This window comes from Oncorhynchus kisutch, linkage group LG18, assembly GCF_002021735.2.
Source record: "Oncorhynchus kisutch isolate 150728-3 linkage group LG18, Okis_V2, whole genome shotgun sequence".
Taxonomy (NCBI): Eukaryota; Metazoa; Chordata; class Actinopteri; order Salmoniformes; family Salmonidae; genus Oncorhynchus; species Oncorhynchus kisutch.
The window spans coordinates 69,488,787-69,512,685 of NC_034191.2; the positions used below are offsets into that span (position 1 = coordinate 69,488,787).

The following is a 23,899-nucleotide window of genomic DNA, read 5'->3' on the forward strand; positions in this document are numbered from 1 at the left end:
CCTTTCTCATAGGTGTAACTTTTGGGGCTGTAAGAGAATTTGCTACTTTTTGTCCCAAGTTATGTTTGGGGCAAGTACAACAAATTACAGAGTACCACTCTCCATATTTTTAAACATAGTGGTGGCTGAATCATGTTCTGGGTATGTGTGTAGTGGTTAAGGACTGGAGAGTTTTCAGGATATCATTTTAAAAAATGGAGCTCAGCACAGGAAAAATCCTAGAGGAAAACCTGGTTCAGCCTGCTTTCAACCAAACACAGGGATATGTATTCACCTTTCAGCAGGACAATAACCTAAAAACCCAAAGCTGAATCTACTGGCGTTCCTTACCCAAGAACACAGTGACTGTTCCTGAGTGGCCAAGTTAGTGTTTACTTGAAGAGTGGCAAGAGTTAGACCTGAAAATGATTGTCTAGCAATGATCAACAACCAATTGGAAAAGGTGTGGAAAGCTCTTAGATTTACCCAGAAACGGGAGGTCCGTGGGGGGACGCACAATTGGCCTAGCGTCATCCGGGTTAGGGAGGGTTTGGCTGGTAGGGATATCCTTGTCTCATCACGCACCAGCGACTCCTGTGGCGGGCTAACTAAGGTTGCCAGGTGCACAGTGTTTCCTCTGACACATTGGTGCGGCTGGCTTCCGGGTTGGATGCGCGCTGTGTTAAGAAGCAGTGCAGCTTGGTTGGGTTGTGTATCGGAGGACACATGACTTTCAACCTTCGTCTCTCCCGAGCCCGTATGGGAGTTGTAGCGATGAGACAAGATAGTAGCTACTAACAATTGGATACCACGAAATTGGGGAGAAAAAGGGGGTAAAATAAAACAAATTAAAAAAGATTTACCCAGAAGGACTCACAGCTGTAATTGCTGCCAAAGGTGGTTCTACAAAGTATTGACTCAGGTGTGAATACTTAAGTAAATTAGATGTCTGTATTTAATTTTCAATATATTTGCTGAATTGTCTAAATATGTGTTCACTTTGTCATTGTGTGTAGATGGACATGGGATCTATTTACATCATTTGGAATTCAGGCTGTAAGTCAAGGGGTAGGAACACTTTCTGAAGACACTGTACCTATATGGTCACTGTTGGACAACGTTGTCGTTTCCCTTATTGATGAATCTGATGACTGATGTGGTAAACTCCCCAATGCCGTTGGATGAAACCAGGAACATATTCCAGTCGGGGCTCAGGAGAGGAGAGGAGAGGAGGGAAGGGAAAATCAGTCCTGTACCTTTAGCATCCGCTTCCTCGGACCACTTCCCTATTGAACGAGGCACTGGTACAACCTTTTTAAGTTTTTGCTTGTAAGCAGGAATCGGGAGGATAGAATTATGGTCCGACTTTCCAAATGGAGGGTAGCGGAGAACTTTGTATGCATCTCTGTGTGGAGTCAAGGTGCTCTAGAGTTTTTATCCCTTTAATCACACAGCTGAACTGCTGGTAGAAATGAGGTAAAACAGATTTGAGTTTCCCTGCATCAAAATCACCGGTAACTAGGAGAGCTTCCTAGATGAGCATTTTCTTGTTTGCTTGTGGCCCTATGCAACTCGTTGAGTGCCGTCTTAGTGCCAGCGTTGGTTTGTGGTGGTAAATGGACAGTTTGAGGTATTCTAACTCAAGTGGGCAGAATCTTGAGACTTTCTTAATATTAGAGATTGCGCAGCAGCCGTTAAACACACCACCACCCTTGATCTCACCGGACTCTGCCGTTCTGTCCTGCTGATGCATAGAAAAACCCTGCTACATTTCTATTATTCATGTCCTTGTTCAGCCATGACTCTGAGAAACATAGTATATTCATTCTTAATGTCCCGTTGATAGGATAGTCTCAAACGGAGCTCATCCAGTTTATTTTCCAGCGATTGCACATTAGGCAATAGGTAAGAGGGTAGAGGTGATTTTTAAAAATTAATTCGCCGACATAGTCTTTCTTACCAGGGTGCTCTCACACCGGCCTCTATAGGGCAGTATTCCCCTTCTATGAGTGTTGGGGATTAGGGCCTGGAATCGATGCAAATCACCGCCTCTATTTGGACGAGGACTTCTACTTCAATGAGTCGGTTAGTGATAGCTGTTCTGATGTCCAGAAGCTCTTTTCAGTCATGGGAAATGATGTCAGAAACATTATGTGTAAAAAAAAAGTTAAGATCAGAGCAAATAAAGACACAACAGTCTTAAGTCGTCCCATCAGACTCAGTTGGAGTCCGGGACTGTGTCCACACGGTCTGAGACCAGCAGACTGGCTGCCCAACTCCGTAACACTAGCTCCTACACCATGTAACACCCATGCCCTGATATGGACTGGTCCATCAGAACCACGGGGGTGTTCTGAAACCTGTGGAAGAGGAACCTATACTTTGCGCTGTGTGAAGTATTTTTGTTCAATTTGTTTTCAGAAGCCGACTCTTTCAGTTATGTATTAAATAAATCCTCATTACTGCAGGTCTGGATTTGTGTCTGACGTTAATGGTTGTGTAATGCAACATGTTTAGCAATAACATTCGGTTGAGGGGCATTTGCTAAGTGCCTCCAATATCGGCACTTTCATATCGTGTTCTAAAGTCTGTTCCTTTCATCCAGGGGAGGGGGGATCTTGTTGAAGAAGAAATGGCACTTAAAATAGCCAAGAGGTCTGTGTGCTCCAAATATATCAACTCTCACATGTTCTTCTCAGTGCTCACAAGACACCAACTGAACTGACTGAACACACACGGCAGGGAGCCTAGTGGTTAAGAGTGTTGGGCCAGTAACCGAAAGTTTGCTGGTGTGAAACCCTGAGCCAACTACTTGAAAAATTGGTTTGAGCCCCTGAGCAAGGCTCTTAACCCAAATTGCTCCTGTAAGTTGTGTCTGCTAAAATATAAATGCATCCAGGTGCTGAACTGACTCCAGTAAACTAGCGTGCTAAAGACATGTTTTCCTCTTTCACTATGAAGGTGTGGGGCCAGACAGAGGCAGACACACACAAGCACAGTGGATGGACTTCTAGGTAAGAGAACTGACTCATATGCGCTCTGTGGGAAGTCTTTATTAAACCGCAGAACACACATTCACACACGTATAAAACCCCAGCAAGCTGACGGCTGGGTCGTCACGGTGATGAGGCCTAAGGCTGTGTCCAGGGGGGCGGGTCGGGCCTCCAGGGCGTGGCAGGTATTTGGTAAGGCCTGGGTTTATTCAGTTGGGTTGTATTCAGTAGGAGCGACTGGGTGAATGTTTTTTATATTTTTTTGGAAAGGGGTGTTACCTGAACTTGTTTCAAAATGATTTCTCCTCCTGAACATAACCCTAGAAGCGTTTTATAATGACAGAAATACATGGCCTAAAGCTGATCTATTTCATTATTCTACATGGCAGAGAATCCTGTTCTATGCAGGGAATTTCAATCTGAAACGTTCTGTAACGTTGCGGCCACGTGAATATGCCCCTGGTATTTACTATCTAGTCCAGTGAAGAGAAACAGAGATGATATCCTGTCCTCTAACATACAGTCCCACTCTCTCTGTGTGGGAGTGAAGACCGGTAACATGACCATACAGATATAGCTTCTTCATTTCAGCCAGTTTGCTACAGCAGGAAATGTTGATTATAAAGAATGGACATTTTTGTAGCGTTTTGATATATTTTTCATTAGGAAAAATGAAGTCTGGAATTTTAAAGTGGACCTTTTTAAACCTCATACACTACAAGTTTGAAATGTCCTGCATTGCAGGATAGTTCTGCAACAGGGTGATCAAATTAAGATCCTACATCTGTATGAACACATCAGTATGTGTGAGTGCAGTGTGGTGTGGGGCTGGCACAGTCCAGCCTAGTATCGAGGGATTTGGCCTAGGAGGGCCAGGTTCACTCTAGCCTGGTTTGATGAAGTCCATGTGATTTGTCCCAGGTTACAGTAGGTTAGATCCAGAGCAATTTCAGTATGGCATGATTTGGCACCATAGCTTGGGTTCGATGCAGTCTAGCATGATTTGGTCCTGGTTAGATACAGACTAGAGTAATATCAGCATGGCATGACGCAGTCCAGTGCAGTTTGACCCGGTTCTATGCCAAGCTGCCAGGCCAGGAGACCACGGTGAGAGCCACTCTGCTACGCTGCTCCTTCAGCATGGGTACCAGGGCTGAGTGGCTCATACCAGCCGTAGACAGCCCGTTAACCGCCACTATCATGTCCCCACACCTAGGGTACAGAGGGGACACAGAGGGGAACATCAATATGGATGGACCATATACACTGACTATGCCCAACATTAAGAACGCCTTCCTAATATTGAGTTGCACCCCACCCTTTACCCTCAGAACAGACTCAATTCATCAGGGGAATGGACACTACAAGGTGTCAAGCATTTCACAGGGATGCTGGCCCATGTTTCCCACAGTTGTGTCAAGTTGGCGGGATGTCCTTTGGATGGTGGACCATTCTTGATATACACGGGCAACTGTTGAGCCTGAAAAACCCAGCAGCTTTGCAACTCTTGATACAAACAGGTGTGCCTAGCACCCACTACCATACCCCATTCAAAGGCACTTTCCCGTTCACCCTTGGATTGTGTATGTGTGCCATTCAATGTTTCAATTGTCTCAAGGCTTAAAAATCCTTATTTAACCTTTCTCATCCCCTTCATCTACACTGATTGAAGTGGATTTAACAAGTGACAATAGGGGATCATAGCATTCACCTGGTAAGTCTGTCATGGAAAGAGCATGTTTTATATACTGTGTGTGTGTGTGTGTGTGTGTGTGTGTGTGTGTGTGTGTGTGTGTATACTTTATTGCCTGTTAACTTACAAATAATGGAAATGTGTCTTTATGTTCACAAGCCAACAACATGAATGATGGCTTACTTGAGGCGGCCATCATAGTATGCAGGCGTTCCAAGGACAATGGTCTTGATGAAGAATGCCTGGTTGCTATGGTTTTCCTCGTATCCCCCAACGATGCTGAAGCCCCAGCTCCCAGGGTGACTTCTACGCAGAACAATCTCATGGCTACTGTGAAGGAAGCTGAGATAAATGGATGGAAAGAATGAGTCAGTGTTTTAGTGAGGGAGACAGAAGAAGGGGGAGATGGAGACGGAGGAGCCAGGTTTAGAGGGAGAGGGAGGGGCCAGGCTTAGAGGGAGCGGGAGGGGCCAGGTTTATAAGGAGAGGGAGGGGCCAGGTTGAGAGGCAGAGGGAGGGGCCAGGTTGAGAGAGAGAGGGAGGGGCCAGGTTGAGAGAGAGAGGGAGGGGCCAGGTTTAGAGAGAGAGGGAGGGGCCAGGTTTAGAGAGAGAGGGAGGGGCCAGGTTTATAAGGAGAGGGAGGGGCCAGGTTGAGAGGGAGGGGCCAGGTTGAGAGGCAGAGGGAGGGGCCAGGTTGAGAGGGAGGGGCCAGGTTGAGAGGCAGGGGCCAGGTTGAGAAGCAGAGGGAGGGGCCAGGTTGAGAGGGAGGGGCCAGGTTGAGAGGCAGTGGGAGGGGCCAGGTTTAGAGAGAGGGAGAGGGCCAGGTTTAGAGAGAGAGAGAGGGCCAGGTTTAGAGAGAGAGGGAGGGAGGGAGGGGCCAGGTTTAGAGAGAGAGGGGCCAGGTTTAGAGAGAGAGGGAGGGGCCAGGTTTAGAGAGAGAGGGAGGGGCCAGGTTTAGAGAGAGAGGGAGGGGCCAGGTTTAGAGAGAGAGGGAGGGGCCAGGTTTAGAGGGAGGGAGGGGCCAGGTTTAGAGAGAGGGAGGGGCCAGGTTGAGAGAGAGGGAGGGGCCAGGTTTAGAGAGAGAGGGAGGGAGGGGCCAGGTTTAGAGAGAGAGGGAGGGGCCAGGTTTAGTGAGAGAGGGAGGGGCCAGGTTTAGAGAGAGGGAGGGAGGGGCCAGGTTTTGTGAGAGAGGGAGGGGCCAGGTTAAGAGAGAGAGGGAGGGGCCAGGTTAAGAGAGGGAGGGAGGGGCCAGGTTTAGAGAGAGAGGGAGGGGCCAGGTTTAGAGAGAGAGGGAAGTAGGGCAAGAGAAAGGGTGAAAGGAGAAAGACCGAGGTGGGGAGGAAAAGAGAGTTGGAGGAAGGGAAATTCAGAGAGGGAGGAGAGAAAGAGAGACAGAGCAGAACAAAAGGAGAGAGCGATAGATAAAGGGAGGGGTGTGTTTGAGGCTGTCCTCTCTGTACCAGTCTCAGAAGGATGAATGGGGGAGAGACACTGGGGATGTCACCACATGCCCCTCAGTTGATAATCAACAGCTGTTGAGTTTTACAGCGGCGTTCAGGACAACACACACACGTCAACACACACACACACGTCAACACACACACACACACACACACGTCAACACACACACACGTCAACACACACACACATGTCAACACACACACACACATGTCAACACACACACACACGTCAACACACACACATGTCAACACACACACATGTCAACACACACACACGTCAACACATACACACGTCAACACACACACATGTCAACACACACACACACACACACACGTCAACACACACACACACGTCAACACACACACACACCAACACACACACACGTCAATACACACACATAATACATGATCTGTGTGACATTTACATCCCAACACAGAACACACTCGAATCAAGATCAACACAAACGCTCAGACTACACATCCTCCGCAGATTACTTCAGGTGAATCATGGGGTGGATCTCACTAGTCAACTTGCTTCCTTTCCTTGTCTCCTCTGCTTCACCTACACTAATATGAAAACACTAAATAAATCAAAGCAATATTTTCACACACAAACTCCCAACATCCCAACCACCCAGGTGAGTCCAACCCAACGAGGGGTGTGTTCTATATCTCCTGTTTACCTGGGCAGGCCGAGCCACAGGACCCAGGAGGGGGACCAGGAGGAGTCGAAGTCTGAGTCGTGTGTGTGGTGGTGTGTGGGCAGCAGCTGGTCCTCGGGGCTCATGTCCTGGTCCGGCTCCTCCACCATGCTGACCTCCAGCGCCCTCAGCTGGACGGAGGGTGATGCCGCACTGGCCTTCAAGGTGCCAACCGCCTCGCTGTGGCTCAGGTAGGTCAGGTCCTGGTCGTTGATACTCAGGAGGATGTCACCTGCAGGAGAGGAGGGGACAGAGAGAATGAGAGAGAGAGGAAAACAGAAGTTGGTGATGCAGAGTGAAGAACCGAAAGAGTACAGAGACAGAGAGAAAGAGCGAGAGATAGAAGGAGCGAGAGAGACATAGAGAAATACATTGTTACTTAAGGACAAAGAGTCCTGAGAGAGAACGCTGACCCCTGAGAATGTAGCTGTGGCAGATAATGAGCCAAACCAAATAAGAACTTGGCCTCGACAATCTAACAGGCTGTGATGTAGCCCACAGCTCACCTTGTTTGATTCGTCCAACCCGTGACAGGCAGCCATGTGGTTGGACACTGGTCACAAAGATGGGCAGCTCGCCACTCTTGCTGCCCCGCCCCCCGGCCACGGTCATACCCAGAGACTCATGAGTCTCCTTCTTCACAGTGATGTGTTTCTCCTTACAGGTCACACACTGGGCCAGGTCCTACACACACACACACACACACACACACACACACACACACACACACACACACACACACACACACACACACACACACACACACACACACACACACACACACACACATATAAATACAGTTGAAGTCGGAAGTTTACATTCACTTAGGTTGGAGTCATTAATACTCGTTTTTCAATCACTCCACAAATTTCTTGTTAACAAACTATAGTTTTGGCAAGTTGGTTAGGACATCTACTTTGTGCATGACACAAGTCATTTTTCCAACAATTGTTTAAAGACCAGATTATTTAACTTATAATTCACTGTATCACAATTCCAGTGGGTCAGAAGTTTACATACACTAAATTGACTGTGCCTTTGAACAGCTTGGAAAATTCCAGAAAATTATGTCAATGCTTTAGAAGCTTCTGATAGGCTAATTGACATCATTTGAGTCAGTTGGAGGTGTACCTGTGGATGTATTTCAAGACCTACCTTCAAACTCAGTGCCTCTTTGCTTGACATCATGGGAAAATCAAAAGAAATCAGCCAAGACCCCAGAAAAATTATTGTAGACCTCCACAAGTCTGGTTCATCCTTAGGAGCAATTTCCAAATGCCTAAAAGGTACCACGTTCATTTGTACAAACAATAGTACAAAAGTATAAACACCATGGGACCACGCAGCCGTCATACCGCTCAGGAAGGAGACGCATTCTGTCTCCTAGAGATGAACATACTTTGGTGCGAAAAGTGCAAATCAATCCCAGAACATCAGCAAAGGACCTTGTGAAGATGCTGGAGGAAACAGGTACAAAAGTATCTATATCCACAGTAAAACGAGTCCTATATCGACATCACCTGAAAGGCCGCTCAGCAAGGAGGAAGCCACTGCTCCAAACCCGCCATAAAAAAGCCAGACTACAGTTTGCAACTGCACATGGGGACAAAGATCGTACTTTTTAGAACTGTTTGGCCATAATGACCATTGTTATGTTTGGAGGAAAAGGGGGGAGTCTTGAAAGCCAAAGAACACCATCCCAACCGTGACGCACGGGGGTGGCAGCATTATGTTGTGGGGCTGCTTTGCTGCAGGAGGGACTGGTGCACTTCACAAAATAGATGGCATCATGAGGTAGGATAATTATGTGTATATATTGAAGCAACATCTCAAGACATCAGTTAGAAAGTTAAAGCTTGGTTGCAAATGGGTCTTCCAAATGGACAATGACCCCAAGCATACTTCCAAAGTATTGTGGCAAAATTGCTTAAGGACAACAAAGTCAAGGTACTGGAGTGGCCATCACAAAGCCCTGACCTCAATCCTAAATAAAATTTGTGGGCAGAACTGAAAAAGTATGTGCGAGCAAGGAGGCCTACACACCTGACTCAGTTACACCAGCCCTGTCAGGAGGAATGGGCCCAAATTCACCCAATTTATTGTGGGAAGCTTGTGGAAGGCTACCTGAAAAGTTTGACCCAAGTTAAACAATTTAAAAGGCAATGCTACCAAATACTAATTCAGTGTATGTAAACTTCTGACCCACTGGGAATATGATGAAAGAAATAAAAGCTGAAATAAATAACTCTCTCTACTATTATTCTGACATTTCACATTCTTAAAATAAAGTGGTGATCCTAACTGACCTTAGACAGGGAATTGTTACTAGGATTAAATGTCAGGAATTGTGAAAAACAGAATTTAAATGTATTTGGCTAAGGTGTATGTAAACTTCCGACTTCAACTGTACACACACACACACACACACACACACACACACACACACACACACACACACACACACACACTAAGAGAGGTCCTACAGTGTATAATACACATTGGGAGGCCTCCAGCATAAACAGCTACATATGAACAAACACAGTCAGACACACACACTCCCTCAGGTGTGTACTCACTCTGTGGGTGCTGGAGCGGGCCAGGTGTGCGCAGGTGGGCACGGTGCTGGGGTTGGGGGAGAAGCTGTGGTGATGGTGGTGGTGGTTGGGGAGGAAGTGGTCATGGCAGTACAGATCTCTGCTGGAGGTGGAGCTTGATGGAGGGGGAAGGGTAGGCTTGCTGGGACGGCCAATCAGCAGATAGACTCTTTCGCCGCTGGCCTGTAGTGGACAGGAAAAGGGAGTTGGGTTAGCCATCCACAAGAGGATGGTCAGAAACACTGTTAATCCCTTAGCAGTCTTACCTGTATGATCTGAGCAGCCTGTTCAGGCGTGCCGTGGCGTAGGTCCTGCTCGTTGACCGCCAGCACACGGTCGTTACTACACAGCCTCCCGTCCTTGGCAGCCAGGCCACCGTCCAGCAGGTCTAACACAAACACCCCCTCCTCATCAGTCCTCCGCACCAGCTTGATGCCCAGCTGCTCCGACGAGTCCCGCTTCTGCAGGGTGATCCTCAGGCTGGCAGGGCTGGACGGAGTACCCTCTGGGGTAGAACAGGGGGCGTGGGGCACCGAGGGGGTGGTGGAGGGAGGTGGGCGAGAGACACAGCGGCGCTCCCTTAGGACAGTGAGCTGCAGTGTGGCACAGGGGCGTGCCAACGTGGAGCGAGCAAAGGTATGTCCCACATTGCTGATGTCTACACTGTTGACCTGCAGAGGGGGAGAAACAGAGAGACATAGGAGGAGGGAGCTTGGCTTTGGAGGAATATTAGAGGAGAAAAGGTGAGGATGGATCCATGGTCCTCACCTGTAGAATCTGGTCCCCGGCCAGAAGCCTGCCATCTCGAGCAATGACCCCATCACGGTACACTTCCTGGATCACCACGTTGATGAGAGGCGTTTCGTTGCCCCCGACGATGCTGATGCCCAGTTCAACATAGGGGTTGGAGCGGTGGACCTCGATGGTGGTGATCTCACCCTCTGGAAGGGACGGCAGCTTCACACTACCTGGGAGATACACAGGGACAAGGAAGCACATCAATCTCTTATATTCATGAATGTTTAGATTCGACATGATTACATTGGAAGGTTAGAGACAGGAAGTCAGATGGAGGAAGTGATGTCATACCCTCTTCTGCAGAGAGGGGCGGTGACTCTGGGCTGTCCCACCCAGAGGAGGCAGAGCTGGCGGTGCGGAGGAGGTGGATGCACGGGTTACTGAGGGGTCGCTTTACCCTGGGCACCACACACTCCAACCCTACCACACCTACACACAGAGAGAGAGGTTATACACACACACACACACACACACACACACACACACACACAGTTGTTACTCACTGTCCTCCTCATTGCTCTCCTCGAAGGCGGGGTTGTCCAATCCAGGCTCGTCGGTCCACATGGGGATGCTGCTTCCGGCGGTGGAGGTGACACCAGGAGGCGAGGAGGAGCTCTCCTCCTGCAGGCCTGTCTCCGTCTGGAGGGAGCGTGAGGACTTGGAGGGGCTGGTCACCATGGCTCCCTCCTCCCCGGGATCACATGGTGGTCCCTCTAAACTGGTCTGCTGACACTGTGTCCCCGGACACCTGGACACAGATAGAGAGAGGGATGTGGTGGTCGACTTTGGGCAAAAACTGATCAATGCACTATCGTACCAGGTCATTTAATGCTTAAAAACAAACACATTAGGATGAATACTCAAGTAGAATTTTACTGGGTGAGTTTTAATTGAGTCATTTTCTATTAAGGTATCTTTACTTTTACATAAGTATGATAGTTGGGTACTTTTTCCACCACTGGCATTGACCAGTCCATCCTATAGCTGCTATGATTTAAGCTGTGCAGGAAGAACCACAGCTAGTCCTAAAGGATCAAGGATCAGATCATCAGACATTCCACCCAGTTCAAGCAAGGACGTTCCAAGTGCCCTGGCAGTCTTCTGTTCTAATCTCTGACTTTAAGGCGGCTTTAGTGACACAATATTAAATGTCCAAGCTGACAGACTCTGTCACCCAACTCTGTCTCTCATGATCTCATTCCATCCTTAGCTTCATTACTGTCTTGGGGTTGGGGCATAGGGAATGACCCACATGGACCTGGGCCTTAATCTATAGATGCTTTAAGAACAGAGAAAAGAATGCCCAGTCATGCACAGACACCTCAGAAAGATCTAGGGACCCCTTGGAGTGAGACATAAAACATGCCTCTTCAACTGGTTGCCCAGTGGGAAGCAATACTTGTCCTTATGCTGAGGAGAAGGTGTAGTGGATACCTAGTGAGGAGAAGGTGTAGTGGATACCTAGTGAGGAGAAGGTGTAGTGGATACCTAGTGAGGAGAAGGTATAGTGGATATCTAGTGTTGAAGGTACCAAAGGCAATGTAATAATTCCATGCAGAAATGTTCAGTGCCGTGGGCAAAAATAAAATAAAATAGGATTGGTCTCATATATGTATTTTGCAGATGTTATCCCGGGTTGTTCATAGCTCCAGCAGTGCAGTGATACCCAACAAGAAACATTGTCTAGGAGATACGAACAGGGCAACCATGTCTGTTCACACCATCTTGTCAGTCTGGAAGTGAAAGATAGCATAACTGTTTTACTGTCATTAATTTAAACGTTTTTCAAATGATCTTCAACCACTGTATTCATTGATTTCCAGATGGCTGGTCACGTGTTTAATGCTCATCCTGTAGAATTAGCAATGGCACTGGTCCAATGATCCGGTTTATTTTCTAACGTTGCCACGTGGAAATATTAGGTTGTCTTAACCTGTATTTTTACGACCTAGCATCTTACACTTTGTTTAAAAACTTTAAAAGGTATCCTTCCTTCCTCCATTCCTTCATTGAGGAAATCACCGATTAAAATGTTGACCAAGTTTGTTGACCAAGTTGACGTTGTTGGCAAAGGTTTTCCTCTCATTGGTTTCACCAATCCAACCTTGACAGATCAGTGATGATTTTGAGGGAGGAAGGAAGTAAGAGAGGATGCACTTTAAAATGATTAGAATTGTGCTTTAGTGGACACTGGGCCATAGGCTGGACAGAGCAGGGTAGGGCAGAGAGCAGAACAAGGTAGGACAGCGCAGAGTAGGGTAGGGCAGTGTAGGGTAGAGCAGTGCAGGGTAGAGCAGGGTAGAGCAGTGCAGGGTAGAGCAGGGTAGAGCAGTGCAGGGTAGAGCAGGGTAGAGCAGTGCAGGGTAGAGCAGGGTAGAGCAGTGCAGGGTAGAGCAGTGCAGGGTAGAGCAGTGCAGGGTAGAGCAGAGCAGGGCAGGGCAGGGCAGGGCAGGGTAGAGCAGTGCAGGGTAGAGCAGGGTAGAGCAGTGCAGGGTAGAGCAGTGCAGGGTAGAGCAGTGCAGGGTAGAGCAGTGCAGGGTAGAGTAGAGCAGGGCAGGGTAGAGCAGTGCAGGGTAGAGCAGAGCAGTGTAGAGCAGGGCAGGGCAGGGCAGGGCAGGGCAGGGCAGGGCAGGGTAAAGCAGTGCAGGGTAGAGCAGAGCAGTGTAGAGCAGAGCAGGGCAGGGCAGGGGTGGGTGTTCTGTGTATACTGGTATAAAGTAAATAATACTTTAAAGTACTACTTAAGTAGCTTTTGGGGGTATCTGTACTTTACCATTTATATTTTCGGCAACTTTTACTTTTACTTCACTACATTCCTTAAGAAAATAATGTACTTTTTACTCCAAAAGTACTCATTACATTAAGAATTTTAGCAGGATAGGACAATGCTATAATTCACACAATTATCAATAGAACATCCCTGGTCATCTGTACTGCCTCGGATCTGGCAAACTCATTAAACACAAATGTTTTGTTTTTAAATTAAGTCTGAGTGTTGGAGTGTGCCCCTGGCTATACGCAAATGTAAAAAACGCAAACATTGTGCCGTCTGGTTTGCTTAATATAAGGAATTTTAAACGATTTATACTTTTACTTTTGATACTTAAGTATATTTTAGCAATTACATTTACTTTTGATACTTAAGTATATTTAAAACCAAATAGTTTTAGACTTTAACTCAAGCACTATTTTACTGGGTGACTTTCACTTAATTTTCTAATAAGGTACAGCATCTATACTTCTACTTAAGTAGGACAATTGGGTCGTTTTTCCACCGTCCGCTTAGCAGCTATAACCTTAATGACCACGCATCAACACAGCAATGGAGAGTAGTTTCTCTAGGGACAGCTACACACTGTGGAATTCAGCAAAAGAAACGTTCTCAGTTCTTCGTTGGCATTCTTCTGGTCCAGAATCAGCCCACAACCTCACACAAGCTCACGAGTAGCTCAGTAAGCAGTATGTTCCAGCTCTATCCAAATCTTCTGTTGTTGTCATGTCAAATCCTTTGAGTAAAGCCAGTGTGTCCATGTATTAGGATGACTCAACACTATACACGTCAGCTACTACAGCGACTGAAATGACTGTAACACTTAACGAAGAGCTGCAGTTAGTTTCAGAATGGGTGGCAAGGAATACGTTAGTCCTAAATATTTTTAAAAAGTATTGTATTTTGGACAAATCATACCCTAAACCCCAAACCTCAACTACATCTTGTAATGAATAATGTGGAAATTGATCACGTTGAGGTGACTAAACGTCTTGGAGTAACCCTGAAATGTAAACTGTCATGGTCAAAACATTGTTGATGTAACAGAAGATAAGATGGGGAGATGTCTGTCCATAATAAAGCGCTGCTCTACCTTCTGAACGACACTATCAACAAGACAGGTCCTACAGGTTCTAGTTTTGTCGCACCGGGACTACTGTTCAGTCGTGTGGTCAGGTGCCACAAAGAGGGACTTAGGAATTGCAATTGACTCAGAATAGGGCAGCATGGCTGGCCCTTGGACAGAGAGATAACATTCATAATATGCATGTCAATCTCTCCTGGCTCAAAGTGGAGGAGAGATTGACTTCATCCCTACTTGTATTTGTGAGAGGTATTGACATGTTGAAAGCACCTGTCTGTTTAAATGACTAGCACACAGCTCAGACAGACCTGCATACCCCACAAGACATTCCACCAGAGGTCTCTTTACAGTCCCCAAGTCCAGAACAGACAATGGGAGGCGCACAGTACTACAGAGATCAATGACTACATGGAACTCTATTCCACAGTACTACAGAGATCAATGACTACATGGAACTCTATTCCACATCAAGTAACTAATGCAAACAGTAGAATCAGAATTAAAAAACAGATAAAAATACACCTTATGGAACAGCAGGGACTGTGAAGCAACACAAACATAGGTACAGACACATGCATGCAGACACATGATAACATACGCACTATACACACACGTACTCATGTATTTTGTGTTGTAGATATGTGGTAGTGGAGTAGGGGCCCGAGGGCACACAGTGTGTTGTGATATTTGTTCTGAATGTATTGTAATGTTTTTTAAATTATAAAGGACCGCAGGATCCTTTATAAATACAAATTCAGCAGGAGTCAGGACAACAAACAAGTTGGCTGAAGATGAAAGGCTAGCACTCAAGCTAGCTATAGAAACCAAGCAATAAGCTTCAGATACATTTGAAGTCTGAAGTTTACATACACCTTAGCCAAATACATTTAAACTGACATTTAATCCTAGTAACAATTCCCTGTCTTAGGTCAGTTTGGATCACCACTTTAAGAATGTGAAATGTCAGAATAATAGGAGAAAAAAATATTTCTTTCAGCTTTTATTTCTTTCATCACATTCCCAGTGGGTCAGATGTTTACATACACTCAATTAGTATTTGATAGCATTGCCTTTAAATTGTTTAACTTGGCTCAAATGTTTCAGGTAGCCTTCCACAAGCTTCCCACAAAATGTCGGGTGAATTTTGGCCCATTCCTCCTGGCAGAGTGTCACCCTGACCTTAGAGATCCTTTTTATGTCTCTATTTTGGTTTGGTCAGGGCGTGAGTTCGGGTGGGCATTCTATGTTTTGTGTTCTATGTTTTCTATTTCTGTGTGTTTGGCCGGGTGTGGTTCTCAATCAGAGGCAGCTGTCTATCGTTGTCTCTGATTGAGAACCATACTTAGGTAGCCTTTTCCCACCTGTGTTTTGTGGGTAGTTGTTTTCTGTTTTTGTGTCTGCACCAGAAAGAACTGTTTCGTTCGGTCTCTTTGTTGTTATTCAGTGTTCAGTTCTATCAATAAATCATGAACCCTTACCACGCTGCGCTTTGGTCCACTTCTTCCAACAGCCGTTACACAGAGCTGGTGCAACTGAGTCAGGTTCGTAGACCTCCTTGCTTGCACACACTTTTTCAGTTCTGCCCACAAATGTTCTATAGGATTGAGGTCAGGGCTTTGTGATGGCCACTTCAATACCTTGACCTTTGTTGTCCTTAAGACATTTTGCCACAACTTTGGAAATATGCTTGGGGTCATTGTCCATTTGGAAGACCCATTTGCAACCAAGCTTTAACTTCCTGACTGATGTCTTGAGATGTTGCTTCAATATATCCACATTATTTTCCTCCCTCATGATGCCATCTATTTTGTGAAGTGCACCAGTCCCTCCTGCAGCAAAGCACCCCCACAACATGATGCTGCAACCCCCGTGCTTTCACGGTTGGGATAGCGTTCTTCGGCTTGCAAGCCGCCCCCTTTTTCCTCCAAACAAGACGATGGTCATTATGGCCAAACAGATCTATTTTTGTTTCATCAGACCAGAGGACATTTCTCCCAAAAATGCAGGACTTGCAGCGCAATCTGCGTCAGAAATATAAAGGAGTTCTATTTTAGCTCTTGGCATCGCAGACACTTGTTGGCGCAATAATTTAATAACATGGATTTCTACATTTATTTTGCGATGCTCGCGAACGCGACGTGTCCGGTCTGCTCAGCATAATAGTGCATGTAAACTTCTGACCCACTGGAATTGTGATACAGTTAATTATAAGTAAAATAATCTGTCTGGAAATAATTTTTGGAAAAATGACTTGTGTCATGCACAAAGTAGATGTCCTAACCGACTTCCCAAAACTGTAGTTTGTTAACAAGAAATTTGTGAGTGGTTGAAAAACTTGTTTTAATGACTCCGACCTAAGTGTATGTCAACTTCTGACTTCAACTGTCAAATCATCTCTACATAGTAACTGCAATGTCTGTCCTATTTACTGTTTTTAACACTACAAATGTCAGCATCACGACATCCCAGCTTAGAGACCAGATCCTACAACCGAAATTAGTACTTTACACTACAGATCTCTCTCACTTCAGATATAGTTGATGTACAGTTTCCTCACAGCGACCACTAGCCTGCTGAGCTCCCAACCGTCACATATCCACTCACATTGTGAGGTGTGTGTACGCACGTGCGTGACTCCACTCTACCGCTTTGTGTGTGTGTGTGACTCCACTCTACCGCTGTGTGTGTGTGTGTGTGTGACTCCACTCTACCGCTGTGTGTGTGTGTGTGACTCCACTCTACCGCTGTGTGTGTGTGTGTGACTCCACTCTACCGCTTTGTGTGTGTGTGTGACTCCACTCTACCGCTGTGTGTGTGTGTGTGTGTGACTCCACTCTACCGCTGTGTGCGCGTGCGTGACTCCACCGCTTTGTGTGTGTGTGTGTGTGTGTGTGACTCCACTCTACTGCTGTGTGTGTGTGTGTGTGTGTGTGTGTGTGTGTGTGTGTGTGTGTGTGTGTGTGTGTGTGTGTGTGTGACTCCACTCTACCGCTGTGTGTGTGTGTGTGTGTGTGTGTGTGTGTGTGTGTGTGTGTGTGTGTGTGTGTGTGTGTGTGTGTGTGTGTGTGTGTGACTCCACTCTACCGCTGTGTGTGTGTGTGTGTGTGTGTGTGTGACTCCACTCTACCGCTGTGTGTGTGACTCCACTCTACCGCTGTGTGTGTGTGTGTGTGTGTGTGTGTGTGTGTGTGTGTGTGTGTGTGACTCTACCGCTGTGTGTGTGTGTGTGTGTGTGTGTGACTCCACTCTACCTGTGTTTGAGGTGAGCCTCCAGGTCACAGCGGGGCATGCTGAGGCTGCAGGCCGGGGCCAGGGGACAGGACACAGACAGCTTGTCAAGCAGCTTGTGTACCAGGATGCTGCTCCGCCTACACACCTGCAGATGTAGCCGCTCCCGGTCCAGCGGGCAGAAGTCCCGCTCCTGGAGGAAGCTGCGGAGGCAGCGAGCACAGAAGGTGTGTCCGCAGGGTGTGTCTAGGGGCTGGACCAGGGGCTGCAGGCAGATGTGACACACCAGGTCATCGTCCACCTCCAGGCGGTAGTTATAGAGGTGGTTCTCCCAGGCCCGGTGGATCTGACCACACTCTGGACACAAGGCCTCCAGCACGGGCTCCACAGGCCCTGCCGGACTCACCTGGATAAAGGAGAAGAGATTTATATGGGAGATGTTGGAGGACAATGATAGTTGAACAGAAAATCTTGTTTGAATGAATCCCAAAGAAACAACCAAGTAATCTATATGTTATTACGGTGTAATTACCAACTTGTCTTTTATTTGTGTATACAAGGTAATTAGCGGATCGGAATGGTTAATAGCAGATCAGAGGATCAGCATTACACAATTCATACACACAGCTGGGAGGGTACAAACTGCAAAATCAAAACCCACCTCACAGCCGGGGCTGCCCATGTCAGGACCAGGGCTCCAATCGCCAGGCACGGCCTTCGGCACAATCGTCACTGGGGTTACAGGTCGGGAGGTTACAAAGGGGTTGGGAGGGGGGCGTCCTATCCCATAAGCCTCAGAGGGTGAGCTGGTGACAGAGAGGACAGCCACCCCCCAGTGGCCAATCAGACATCACCCTGTAGGTCAGAGAGCAGAGGTTAAAAAGCTGGGAAATTAAACAGTGTTTGTGTGTGTGTGTGTGTGTGTGTGTGTGTGTGTGTGTGTGTGTGTGTGTGTGTGTGTGTGTGTGTGTACTCAAGCATACATGTGTACTACTGTATAACTTTGTAAATATGTGCATTGTATGTGTGTATATGTGACGTGTGCATGTTAATATGAACATGTGTGTGTAGTGTGTGCGAGGTGTGTGCAGAGATGATGTACTGTAGCACTGCGCCTGCTCAGTGTAATCTCTCTTTCGCTCTCGCCTGCTGCAATATTACAGTCTCTCAGAGAGGGATTTATCTGGGATTGAGACAGAAGGAATTATCTGGGATTGAGACAGAAGGAATTATCTGGGATTGAGGCAGAGAGGAAATGGGTATGGTTGAGAGGAAGGAGAGAGAGATAAAGAGGGAGAGGGCTAGAATGATGAAGAGAAAGAGGGATAGAGAGAGAGACGAGTGAGAAAAAGAGATAACGAGAGAGAGAGAGAATATGAAAGGGAGAGGGGAGGGAGGGGAGAAAGAAAACAGGAGAGAAGAGAGAGATGGAAAGAGAGAAGGAAAAAAGGTTGACAGAGAGAAAGGGTAAAACGGAAAAACAAAGGAGTAGAGAAAGAATGAAAATGAGAGTCGAAGAGAGAGAGAGAGCTGTGAGATGGGGACAAGAAAAAGAGTGGAAAACTGTCAACTGATCACTGTGCATGTGGTGTGTATGTGGTGTGCATGTGGTGTGCATGTGGTGTGTGGTGTGTTTTTGGTTTTACTATCCTTGTGGGGACCAGAAGTCCTCACAAGGACAGTAAAACAAATATTTGGCCAAGTGGGGACATTTCGCCGGGCCCCACAAGGAATAAGGCTATTTTAGGCTTAGGGGTCAGGTTTAGGGTTACAGTTAAGTTAAGGGTTATGGTTAGGTTAAGGATGAGGTTAAGGGCTAGGCTTAGTGGTTACGGAAAATAGGATTTTGAATGGAGGTCAATTGTTTGGTCCCCACAAGGATAGTAAAACAAACGTGTGTGTGTGTGTGTGTGTGTGTGTATGTGTGTGTGATGCACTCTGGCCGGTTCTGCAGCGTGAGAGAGCCAGAGCTAACGAAAACTCCTTGCAGCTCTGAAACACAGCCGACCACTCATACAAATCCCCAATGCTGAGCCATCCTCAAAACTAATGCATTGTGTACCAGTCATTTCCCCTGTGCTACACGTTCAAAGCCATTTAGACTCACTTCCCCTACTACAGTACTCTAGCCCCGTCCCTGGGGAGCTCATGGACACAAACCGACACAAGGGAGCGTATTTAAGCATGAAACAGAGCCAAGCTAATGACACCTGACTACCATCCTCTATTCTCATCTCCTTGCCTCCATCTGCATGAATCTAAAAGAACTGAAGAGATTATAGCAAATGCTAAATAGTCGTCCACCATATTGCTTTCACCAATCCTGTGATTTCAGACCAAAGCAGATGACGTGGAGAGGAAGCCACTTTAGACTGTGAAGATGCAGCCTCTGTCTGTCTGTGCGAGGGTCTGCTCCTGTCTCCATGGCTACGGAGCATGTTCAGTAGAGCTTGACATTCAGAGCTGTGTAGATAGAGATGGAGTGTTCTCTCCTCCATGTGTCCTTTCTATTTCTGTACACTTCTGTCTGCTGCTGGCTATATTCTCAATGGTTCCTGTCCTTCTGACCGTGCCACTGCTGTCTCTGCCTGTCTTTATGACTGTTGTTTCCATGACTACATGCCTCAATGTAACCTGTCTATGTAACCTGCTTCTGTCTCCTTGACTGCTGGTACCCTTTTCCTTCTTTTAAGTACCTGCTTCTGTCTGTGTGTGTGTGTGTGTGTGTGTGTGTGTGTGTGTGCAGCTGGAGATGCATTATTCATGTAGACAGAAGGCTCCTCTGTTTCCATAACCAAGCTCTGACATCATTTTAACTCACACACGCATGTACACACACAGTGTATGCTTTTTGGGTATGAGTTTGTGGGTGTGTGCAGTGTCTTCTAACCACTGCTGTGTATAAGTTTGACATGCAAGACTAATGTAGTCTATAAGTTCGATCTCTCCCTCTCTCTCTCTCTCTGTTTTTAACCTTCTGCCAGGATAATACAGCAGTTACAAGAGCACTTAAATCTTATCTTACTTTCAAAATAGCTGGATTGCAACAGCGTGTGTTTGTGTGTTATTGTCTTTGTTGCGTTACCCGGCGCCTCAAGGCCACTATGCTATTGTATTGTTATTTCATCCATAGGCTTGCTGTTCTCTACTCCTTCTATTGATACCAGCAGTAGACAAGGCCAACAGCGACTAATGCACAACACCCGATAACTAACGCAATAAGAAGATGACGTCTGTCCTATTGCCAACCCAAATAAAGGGGTAAACCGGACTATAACATATAGTCTACAACAATCTTGCATCTCAGACAAGAGGAAAATGCGATATCTCCTTGCCCTCAGGAACAGTTGATCACGTTAATAAAGGTAGTCAGTAGACTAATAAAACCACAATCCCAAAGATGCATTACGCCTAACATGAATTTCAATAGCATAATCATCTTATCAACCTTCGCAAAAAACAAACCTGAATATGCAATGATTAATTTCATGTTTCGTTTCAATATAGCCTAGAATATATATTGTTGAAGGCTGAATAACATAATGGCTTATTGAAGGGGAGAAAAAACGGCATATACCAAACAAAGGCTATCTATTCAAATTGCATTATTTGGCTACCCAGTTTATGCACTGCCCTGAAAGACGACACTCAGATTCAGATAGATCATATAATTGGTTGGACGAAAGCAATACCCTTCTCCATTTAGGCTGGTGAGTGAACCAGCCGGAGTGTCTGTCTGATTGTCAGATTCCCCCCTCCCTTCCTTCGAATAGCGCTGAGATGGATACATAATGGATGGACAATAGCGACTTCAATTGAAAGCTATATAGACTATTACTAGACCATAGATATAGAACATGCTTTATATATATATATATATGTTCTAGACATCGTGATAGTGAAGATCTGCGATCAGAATACATACATTATATTACCTATTCCGGCTTCTCCTTGGTGCCGAGAACTCCGGCCCCGAGAGGGGACAATTAACCGACCTCAATCACACATTCACCGCAACAAGCAGAGCCGTAGCAGCCGCACATAAAACGCCCCTGTGACTTTCGCGGTGAAGAACCCGCCCACGGCTCTTCTCCAGCAGTCAGTCAAGGAGAAGGGGGCAGGGTCTCGTGCTGTCAATCCCAAAATTAAATTAGAGGCTTCGCTTTATGCCTGTTCGAAACTAACCACTAAAAAGTATCATGATGACATCTACATTTTCAATATTAGACAAAATACATACTGTTTTACAACATTGAACATAATTTGTTTGTTGATAGGCAATGCTCTCTGTTTTTTACGTATAAAATTCCATATTTACGTAAGGCACTGCTAAGGACAGTAGTCGTGCGGGGTCCCTGCCGGAAGGCCCCCATGGTGGAGAAGTAAACATACATATTCAGAAATAAACATTAGCTAGCATTGGCAGTATTGATTTGAAATATATTTTGATTATTTTACATTGATCATTATACTATGGCAGATGATGGCGAATTGGAGAAGTATATGTTATAATCTATCATATTACCAGACTGGTATTTCTTGCTTGATGTGAATTTCTGGGGTGTTTTGAAGGGGGAGCTAACGTTAGCCAAGGAACGTCAGCTAGTAGCGTTAGTCAAGTAGCTAGGTCAATGTGATTTATTATGCTATTAAAATAGCTACTTAATTGTTCACCAGCTTAGCTACTAGGTAGCTTGCTATGCGTGTCAATGATTTGCTAGCTATGTTTCAATTATTTGTTGCATGACTATCTAGATAACTCACATAGAGACTGAATTGTTGTCGAGATTCAGTAGGGTACTGTGTGCCAGCTTAACAAGTTGAGGATATTTTTGAGTCACAGCTGCTGGAAAGTGTGTGTGTGTGTGATTCTGATTCTGTATTTCCTGTGCACACTTGTCTGGGATCCGTGGTCAAAGGGCAGCTGTAACAGTTGATCTGTAATCAAAGGGCAGCTGTAACAGTTGATCTGAAATCAAAGGGCAGCTGTAACAGTTGATCTGTAATCAAAGGGCAGCTGTAACAGTTGATCTGTAATCAAAGGGCAGCTGTAACAGTTGATCTGTAATCAAAGGGCAGCTGTAACACTTGATCTGTAATCAAAGGGCAGCTGTAACAGTTGATCTGTAATCAAAGGGCAGCTGTAACAGTTGATCTGTAATCAAAGGGCAGCTGTAACAGTTGATCTGTAATCAAAGGGCAGCTGTAACAGTTGATCTGTAATCAAAGGGCAGCTGTAACAGTTGATCTGTAATCAAAGGGCAGCTGTAACACTTGATCTGTAATCAAAGTGCAGCTGTAACAGTTGATCTGTAGTCAAAGGGCAGCTATAACAGTTGTTCCCACTGACTCAGCAGATCAACCCAGGACACACATGACATGTGCCTCTAGCTCTGTGACTGACTATCTTAGACTGGCATAGTGCCTTCTCTCTCTGCTTTTTATCCTGCTGTTTTCCTTCACTTTTATTCCTTGTCTCTTTCTCTATTCTTCATTTTTCCTCCTATTTATATGTTAATTAATATCTCCCTCTCTTGCACCCTAAACTCTCTCTGTCACTCTCTCCATGTGCCATGTAGACGTGCAGTGGAGGAGCTGCTGAAGGAGACCAGTAGGGCTCGGGTGCGAGCAGAAACTATGGGTCCAGCAGGCTGGTGAGTGGCATACGTTAGTAAAGGATCTGCTAAACCATCTGTTATGGGTGTTTGGCTTTCAATGCAGAATGTACTTGACACATGGCAAGGTGTGACAGACCAAGACGGATGCATATCAAAGACAATGGCTCATATTGAAGGCCTTGCTGGATTTGAAATGTTAATTTTGGTTCAACTGTCTTCCAGGATGAAATGTCCACTGCGTAGCACCAACAAGCGTTTCCTGCTCAACACACTGCGCACCACCATCCCACAGCGCCACCCTGCTGGCCACTCAGGAGAACAGAGATCAGAGTGTAGGAGGCGCAGCAGGACCCCATCCACAGACCACAGAGACAGTCACAGACGACACAGGGACGAAGACAGTCATAGGGACAGCAGAGAACATAGTCTCAAAGATGGACACAAAAGAGACAAAGACAGCAACACGTGCCACAGAGACGGCTACAAATACAGAGGGGTTGGAGACGATGACAGATACAGACATAGAGACAAGAAACACCGGGATAAAAGTGTCCCTGGTCACAAAACACACAGTCCCCATTCTAAAGAACACTCCCCATCTGAAGTCCCTTCCTCTTGTAGAGACCGCTCTCTCCGCCGATAGTAGCTCCTCCTCCTCATCAGACCACGCCCATTTCAGGGCCAGTTCTCACTCCATAGGCCACACCTCTCAATCAAACCAGCACCTGTCAAAGACACTCCCAGTGGGAGGACCCACATGTGACATCATAACCTTGTAGGGAGTGCTGTAACGGCATTACCAGAGGAGGTTTTCTCCCTCGAAGACATACATAACCATTGAATGACTGGAAAGACATACATAACCATTGAATGACTGGAAAGAATGTATTGTCTGAGAAAGTGAGAAAGATTGGGGTTGCTGTTGTCAGTTTGTGACGAGCATAACTGATTAAATTGCATTTGTTTCTACTGATCTTTTAA

General features: G+C 46.2%; 2 protein-coding genes across 4 annotated transcripts; one reads left to right on the forward strand and one right to left on the reverse strand.

Moving 5' to 3' along the window:
- Positions 1 to 3,014: 3,014 nt before the first annotated feature.
- Positions 3,015 to 21,358, reverse strand: lnx2a (ligand of numb-protein X 2a). 2 transcript variants are annotated; one of them, XM_020508945.2, is made up of 12 exons: positions 21,236 to 21,358; positions 17,962 to 18,155; positions 17,324 to 17,706; positions 10,722 to 10,966; positions 10,510 to 10,647; positions 10,189 to 10,388; positions 9,687 to 10,091; positions 9,403 to 9,603; positions 7,333 to 7,510; positions 6,809 to 7,058; positions 4,849 to 5,007; positions 3,015 to 4,184 (listed from the first exon to the last, which is right to left on the reverse strand). In XM_020508945.2, the coding sequence occupies exons 2-12, from the start codon at positions 17,980 to 17,982 to the stop codon at positions 4,049 to 4,051; spliced, it is 2,316 nt and encodes a 771-aa protein (XP_020364534.1). In that variant the 5' UTR covers positions 17,983 to 18,155; positions 21,236 to 21,358; the 3' UTR covers positions 3,015 to 4,048. The 2 variants fall into 2 exon arrangements, with proteins under 2 accessions (XP_020364534.1, XP_031652516.1); XM_031796656.1 differs by having other exon boundaries at positions 21,226 to 21,351.
- A 282-nt stretch (positions 21,359 to 21,640) lies between these two features.
- si:ch211-140b10.6 (protein POLR1D) lies at positions 21,641 to 23,899 on the forward strand. Of its 2 annotated transcripts, none has more exons than XM_020508942.2 (3): positions 21,641 to 21,799; positions 22,880 to 22,954; positions 23,141 to 23,899. In XM_020508942.2, the coding sequence occupies exons 1-3, from the start codon at positions 21,774 to 21,776 to the stop codon at positions 23,559 to 23,561; spliced, it is 522 nt and encodes a 173-aa protein (XP_020364531.1). In that variant the 5' UTR covers positions 21,641 to 21,773; the 3' UTR covers positions 23,562 to 23,899. The 2 variants fall into 2 exon arrangements, with proteins under 2 accessions (XP_020364531.1, XP_020364532.1); XM_020508943.1 differs by having other exon boundaries at positions 21,664 to 21,682.